The following is a 7,756-nucleotide window of genomic DNA, read 5'->3' as shown; positions in this document are numbered from 1 at the left end:
TTTTAAAATTATCATTGAATTTCATATGAATATTATTAGATTTTGATTCAATAGTAATTTTAAAGACACGTGACGTTTAAGAGGACACAAAGAAAACTCTAATCTTCTTTATAGCTTTACTCATAAAAAAACATACGAGAGCGAAACTATAGTGAGCATCGGGAGACAATAGTAAATGCTCTAAAAAATTATGTTTTTAACAAGATAATCCCTCTAAAATTGATAAATTGTTTTTTTTTTTTTGGGTCGGTCCCTCTTATCTAAAAGTCTATTTCTGCAGCTGTCAATTTTTTTAGAAATTGGTTAGTGGAAAATTTCTACAAACAAATTAAATTAAATTATAACAAATTTCTGTCCAAAACATAGAACAACCCCGGTCCGGCTCGCAACCGGTTCACAGCGGTAACTTTTTCCGAATCCTACTGAACACTCTCCGACCCTTAAAGCACAGCACATCACCAATTCTCACCAAAATATTCCCTCGTGCCCCTCTCCCAAAGCAACCCTTTTCTCTCTCACATTCGACAATAATCTTTATATATAAATAAACCAGCTGGCTCCTATGGCCTATATATGGCTATAACCCAGCTATGGCGACGAAGCCAAAGCTAATACTCTGAAACGGGTCTGGGAGGAATTACAGCGATGGCTATTATACGGAGCATAATACAGGACATGAGGTCGAGGTCGGAGCGAGCGGTGCAGGACAGGGCGGTGGAGGCGGTGAGCGACGGGCTTAGCCAGAGCTGCTGGGCTAACATGCCGCAGGAGCTGCTCAGGGAGGTGCTGGTGAGGATTGAGGCTTCCGAGAGCGCGTGGCCCCCACGGAAGAGCGTCGCCGCGTGCGCCGGCGTTTGCCGGAGCTGGCGGGAGATCACCAGGGAGATCGTCAAGGCTCCGGAGGTCTCTGGAAAGCTCACTTTCCCGATCTCTGTCAAGCAGGTAATGGAAATATGTGATATATTGGAATTGGAATTGGAGGCTGGGATTTGGATTCTTTGTCAGTTTGGTTGGTTTTATGAGTTAATTGGTTTGGAATGGGAATTGGGTTTATTGAAAACAATTTCAATAAATTTCTGTCGTTGGGCGTGTTTTGGGTTTTCACTTCTAGATTTGTAAAATCAAGGTCACATTTTTGCGGATGAGAAGTGGAACCCAAGTCTAGAAGTGGGATTGTGAAACTGTGAATGTAGTATATTCAGTAATTCGTGCCTGATAATATTTGATTTTGGGCGTTTGTTTGTAGTTTTCGTTTTTGGGTGAGTGATCTTCTATAGTTCTAAATAGTGTGTAATTTATGTGGGAAGTTCTTATTATTTTTCTTTCTCTGTTCGCGTATAGGCAGATAGGAGGGGGATTCGATAGCAGTGGATTAGTTCGAGAATGAAGTTTAAGCCATTTTTTCCATTTAGAATGATAGCAGTGATAATGCATGGGACCACCTAAAAAATTATTCCATTTTCACAATCATTGAGGCTTTTCTATAGGAAATTGCTCAAAAACTTGCTTCCAAAGTATTCTAGGCTCTTTAGGGGACCACTTCCCGCTTCAATTGGTGCAGGTCCATTGTGGTGATTGGCTTTGAATATATATATTTCTTTCCCAGATAGATATTTTGTTCAACTTTGTATTCTTCTAATTTACTGTCCTTGAAATGCCATGTACTGTAACATGGATTTAGTGACAATAAGAAACCTAAAATCATGTAAAAATTGTTTTTGTCATAATTACTTCGATTATTTGAACTGGGTTCTCATTCGGGAGCTTCTTGATTTGGACTGGTTTACTCGATCAATAAGTAACAAAAGCAAGCTTAAATCCCATGTTTTTTTTTTTTTCTCGGAACAAATAAAATAATTTCTTGATCTCTTTCGTTCTCTATCTTTAGTTTCTACGCATTGCCAAAAAAATTTGTGGTAATTTTTTGCAGCCCGGGCCAAGGGATTCCCTCCTCCAGTGCTTTATAAAACGGAATCGGTCCACCCAGACATATTTTCTTTACCTCAGTTTGACTAATGGTGAGCATCTGGTATCTTGAATCAGAGTTTCATAGTACTTCAGACTGTTTGTATGTTGCCAGTATACATAGTTAGACTGTTTTCCTAAGCTATCACTGCAGACTAGCATTGATCTAGTTCTGTTTAACTAGTTCATGTTAATTTCGGTCTTCATTGCAGCCCTTTCTGATGATGGAAAATTCCTTCTTGCTGCACGCAAGTGGAGACGCCCCACCTGCACAGGTTATATAATTTCTCTAGATGCTGATGATATGTCAAAGGGGAGTGGCACCTACATTGGAAAACTCAGGTATGCTTTTAGAGGCATATGATGTGACCTGTTTTTTTGTTCACTCACGGGCTCAACTATTAATACATATATTTTCTTTTGTTTCTTTGGCTAGATCAAACTTTTTGGGAACAAAGTTCACAATCTTTGATGGTCAGCCACCTCATGCGGGAGCCAAAATAACGAAAAGTCGCTCCACTAGACTAGTGAATTCAAAACAAATTTCACCAAGGGTCCCAGCTGGCAACTATCCAGTAGCTCGCATCTCATATGAACTTAATGTGTTGGGTTCAAGGTAAGAATAAAGCTTTTGTAGCTACTTGGAGATATTGTCTTTGCTGAAGAAATAATAGATATAGTCGACGAGATTTTCCTCTGCTTTTTCCCAATTTTTGGAATTGCATACTTTCATAAACAAACATGCAGATACTTATGGATTTTGTATAACATAAGTAGCAGGGGTCCTAGGAGAATGCAGTGTAGCATGGATGCCATTCCCGCATCTGCAATTGAACCCGGAGGAGTTGCTCCTACACAGACTGAGTTTTCTGTTAGCAATATAGATTTCTTTCCATCGCTGCCTTTTTTCCGATCAAAATCAAGTCGTGTGGAGAATTTTGTATCTGGACCATTGGCCAGTCAGAAAGATGGAGTTCTAGTATTAAGAAACAAGGCTCCCAGGTGGCATGAGCAGCTCCAGTGTTGGTGTTTGAACTTTCATGGGCGGGTGACAGTTGCTTCAGTGAAAAACTTTCAATTGGTAGCTTCTCCAGAAAATGGTCCGGCTGGACCACAACATGAGAAGATCATCCTCCAGTTTGGGAAAGTAGGGAAGGACTTGTTTACCATGGATTACCGGTATCCTATATCTGCATTCCAGGCATTTGCAATCTGCCTTAGCAGCTTTGACACCAAGATTGCTTGTGAATGACACGTTTGAACAGGTTTGTATTTATCCAAAGCTGAAATTCCAGAATTTGAATGTAGCTGAAAAACTAACTGCAAGAAGACATCATGGCAACTTCCATGCTCCCTCTTTTGTTTTCCACAGACGGACATGAGATGCATTGCTCGACTATTTTTTTGATAAGTAAGATACATTGCTTGACTTGCTAGCGAGAGAGAGCTTCAGAGTAGTCTTGTACGAGTTGATGGATGCACCTAAATGTGTTTAGAGTCCTTTGGATGACATGAAGGTTTAGTCTTCCAAAATTCTGAGCTACAAAAGCTTTTCTTGAACTACCAGAAACTTGTCTTAATAAGTTTAAGCCATCTAGATACTGCCATTGGAGCATCACCAATACCATAGAAGATTATAAGCACTGCCTCCACATGCACTGCACTGTCAACTTACCAGCTTGACAATTTACTGCCATTCACTTACACGCCATGCTGCTACCATCTCCACCTTGCTTGTGAAATATCTATTGTATTTCTTGATTTTCCTTTTCCTGGGTCATATTTATTGTTGTTTCTTTTGTTAAATTACCATCATTTTGATCCTCTTAAGGCCTTCTATGTGCTTTGATTTATGACTCTGATAAAATTATTGGTCTGATAAAATTATTGGTCTATAATAATTTTTTTCCTTGTAGATGTTAATAGTTTTAAAGAGGAATCAAACTAACCTTCTTTCCATTGGTCCAGGAGAAGCATAATTTGAAGAATAGATAGCATGTTGTAATGCAATTCAGTTGTTTGGAGAAGGTAATTGCGAATGGTGTCATGACTTTCACCGTTGCAGAAAGAGGCTGATTTCAGGGTTTTGACTTCATTACCTCGGATGTAGACTCTGGTTAAATGGTGGGAAGAGTTTATGAAATCAAAAGTCTTGAACTTCGGAAGTTTGTCACCATCCAGGCCTTGTATATATTATCTGTTTGTGTACATAGCAACTTTTTTTTATACAATGTGCCTTCGCTTTTGGTTGTGCTGCTATTTAATTTAATTTAATTTTTCTGAAAGTCAGATGCTGAAATGCTAATATACTACAGATATTATGATATAATTTATGGTTTGGGTAGCATGGAATTGCAACGTTTGCCCATATACTTTTTTTTTTTTCCCCACTTCATGCTGTGCGGGGGTCAATGCTAACATGATTTATCGACCCTCGTCAATAGATTTTTCTTTTCAAAACAACATAAGCTGCTGTAGGGGTGTGCATCAGAGCTGGCAGAGTTGAAAATGGGGTTTAGACATTCTGCCTCCGGCAAGGCCGGAGAAGTTAGAAAAACTTTTGATTCTTTTTCAACGGGGGCTATTTCCGCGCAGCCTCTACCTCCGAAATATCAAAGATAAAGTCAGGCAAAAGCGTTGGAAGAGGGATCTGTGAGACGAAGACGAAAAAAAGATGGTGGTGGAGAAGTGGGTGCAGCAATGGTACGGTGGAAGGGAAGGAAGATGATGAACACGGGATTGCGGTGATGTGGAGAGTCTGGAGACGCCAAAGACAGAGAAAGGAGAAGATGAGCGCAGGGTTGCAGTGGTGTGGTGGGTGTGAAAAGAGACGAGAAGGGAAGGGAAATGAGAGTAGGGGGACTTAGAGATGGGAAAGTTGGGAAGATGAAGTGTCTGAAAGAGAATGAACGGCGAAAAACGAGGAAAGATGGGATTCTAAGGTATTTTGGGTTGAGATGTGTTTATATGTACACACTTTTTTGTATACCCAATTACATTTGGTCTGGGTCTCACACGCAGGAATCGGATCCTCTCCATTTCGTTTGAAATGGAGAGACGCCGGTTGATGGCCAAGATTGTCTTAAAAAGATCGAAGGTTAAAAACGTTCAACGTTATCGTCAAATCCCTTCCTCTTCCATCCCATGTCTGCTAGAAAATCTGATCGGACGATGATGGTGAAGGCAATGGAATTGGAGAAAGAGTTGTGGTTCATGGATTGTTCTAGTCAAAGCTGCAAAATTGCAAGCAATATCAAACCCATTTCGTTTCTTCAATCGTTGAAGCAATTAGACTTGTCCAACAACTCCATGAACGGTACTTTCCCTTTCGATTTCCCTCCACTCAGTGGCCTTAATTTCTCGAACATTTCGCCTAACAACTTCACCGAAAAAGTTAGCTTAGCCACGTACCTGAAATTTGGCAAATCGGCGTTCATTCATTCTGGGCTTTCCATTTTGATTAATACAACAAAAACACCAAGATTTCATTGGTCTCTAACGTGGTCCGACCTCGACGCTCACTTCACTGCCCTCCAGAACTCGCTCACAGAACGATTCCACCTCCTGGAATCGCTCAAGTTAGAAAAAAAACTCAGACCCACTGCACCGAGTCGGCTCAGTTTATCTCCAAAATTGAACCATGTGCCTCACAAGGTTAGACCAGCCAAACCAACCCAGAAGACCCTTCTTCATCAATTTCGGAGACCTAGATGACCCAAATCCAGGTTGACCCGAGTGGTGATGTGGGTTCAGATTCGGTGACCCCCGCGAGGCCTGAGTTGAGGGTTTTGTGTGAGAGTATGGACGGGAAGGGTTGAGGAAGTACGTATTAGAGCACTCAAATGAGAAGAAAGAAAATGGATTCTGCTATTGAACTAAAGCAGGACAATGGATTCTATGGCGCTCGGTGGAAATTGGGGAGCTCCTGAAACGAGATGCACCTGGCATCATGTGGAAAGAGATGGGACAGATGGCATCATCTGAGAGAGGATCGGATGATTGATTATTAATGGAAGCTTGTAGAATCATCTGGAATGGATTGTTAACGCCATTTGTTTTAGTGAGTTGTATTCAATGTTATATGGAAATACAATTAATACAACAAAAAGGCCAAGAACTCCACCCCATAAACAAAAACACAAGTTTGTTGTACAGAAGGAAAACAACGGCGAAAAAGAACAAGTGGGCAATCCCCAAGCCGGTCCAATTGTCGTTCAAGAATTTAAGAAATCGGGCCGTTCTTATTCAAAACCGAGTCAGGGACATCATGGGTCGCCGACATAAGAGAACCAACGTCGGCCCAGTGGTGATGTTCGAGAAGCCCCTAATCAACATGATTTCAAAGATCTAATCATCGCCACATCACACTTAGGCAAGGAGTCCCAGCTCGTAGAGGGCCGGTGTGGGCCCGTCTACGAAGCCATCCTCCCCCAGAGACCTGGCCATCAAGGTCCTCGAAACATTAGGGACGTCGATCTTTGCGACGCCGATTCCTTGTTCGAGCACCTTTCCCGGCTTAAACACCCCAACCTCTTGGGGATCAGATTTTCTAGCAGACATGGGGTTGGAAGAGGAAATTTAGGTTTGGATGGAGGAGTAGGGATTTGACGATAACGTTGAACGTTTTCTTTGAGATGCCGTTTCCTAGCTTTTAAATGACGTGGCAAATTTATAACCTTAGATCTTTTTAAGATAATTTTGACCATCAATTGGCTCCTCACCATTTCGTTTGAAATGAAGAGTATCTGAATCTTCACATACATGAATTTCACATTAAGTGTGAGCGTGTATACAAATATCATTTGCTTTTTGGGTTAAGGGACGTTGGGAAGATGATGAGTTGAGGAAGAACGAACGGCGCAAAACGAATAGATGATGAATATTTGTTGAATTACAACGGTAGCGTTTTAACTTGAAAATATTCGATTAAATAAACCTAAAATGATGTTGTTTTGCTATTGCTTTTCTAAAACTTTTGTCGAGGTGAGTCGGATCGGAAACAGTCGAAAATATAAACATTTCTGTCCTTGCCTCCAACTTCTGTCGAAAAACAAAAATTGCATTCGACCTCGCATCTGTTTGCCTGTGGAAGTCGACTCGTACGTGTTGAAATGTTTCGACAGATATTTTTTCAAAGCCGGCTTCACATGAAGAATAGAAGACGATGAGTCAATTAAGATTTGGAAAGATAAATGCATTCCTATACCAACATCCTATGCTTTAATCGCGGCCTAGAAGGATCTTAAATGAAGATGCAGGAGCAGCAGAGCTTATTAACAACAACAAAAAGGTTGAATATCTTTTTAGTTCACGTAAGGTGTGTTTGGTTCGAATGATATTCAGAATAATATTCTACTTTTTTTTTTAAAAAAATTATATTTTATTTAATTTTTTTAAATTTTATCTTACAAAGTCAAACCTCATAATTCGCGCAGTAAATTTGAATAATATTTGTATTCAACACCCAAAGTGTTACAAGTAGATGAAGTAGTTATAATATGTCAAATGTCAATAGGTCCCTTTCATCAATAAAATCAATTGTTATGAAGAAGCACGTCCAATGGTGAGTTTTCAGTAAGAAGTTTATATCACCTAGAGGCTAGAGAAGGAGAGGAGTGTGAAAGGGAAGGGGGATGCTCACAAGCTATGGTTCAACGAAGCATATGGAAGAGGATTTGGCAAATGAGAGTTCCTAATGCCATGAAAATATTGACGTGAAGAGCTTGCAAAATAATCTGTTGCCAACTAAAGCAAATCTCTAGTAATTAATGCTCTGTTTGTTTCGGCGTAA

At 40.3% G+C, this 7,756-nt stretch overlaps 1 protein-coding gene across 3 annotated transcripts; it reads left to right on the top strand.

Moving 5' to 3' along the window:
- The first annotated feature begins 472 nt into the window (after positions 1-472).
- On the top strand, positions 473-4,250 carry LOC133881283 (tubby-like F-box protein 3). Of its 3 annotated transcripts, none has more exons than XM_062320218.1 (6): positions 473-942; positions 1,931-2,018; positions 2,178-2,307; positions 2,402-2,581; positions 2,743-3,230; positions 3,934-4,250. In XM_062320218.1, exons 1-5 carry the CDS (start codon positions 646-648, stop codon positions 3,215-3,217), a joined length of 1,170 nt encoding a protein of 389 aa, XP_062176202.1. In that variant the 5' UTR covers positions 473-645; the 3' UTR covers positions 3,218-3,230; positions 3,934-4,250. The 3 variants fall into 3 exon arrangements, with proteins under 3 accessions (XP_062176202.1, XP_062176197.1, XP_062176210.1); XM_062320213.1 differs by having other exon boundaries at positions 2,740-3,230; XM_062320226.1 differs by having other exon boundaries at positions 475-942; positions 2,746-3,230.
- Positions 4,251-7,756: the final 3,506 nt, after the last annotated feature.

The sequence above is a fragment of the Alnus glutinosa genome, chromosome 1, assembly GCF_958979055.1.
Source record: "Alnus glutinosa chromosome 1, dhAlnGlut1.1, whole genome shotgun sequence".
NCBI lineage: Eukaryota > Viridiplantae > Streptophyta > Magnoliopsida > Fagales > Betulaceae > Alnus > Alnus glutinosa.
Note: the sequence above shows the minus strand (reverse complement) of the source record. Positions and strands in the feature narration are given on the sequence as shown.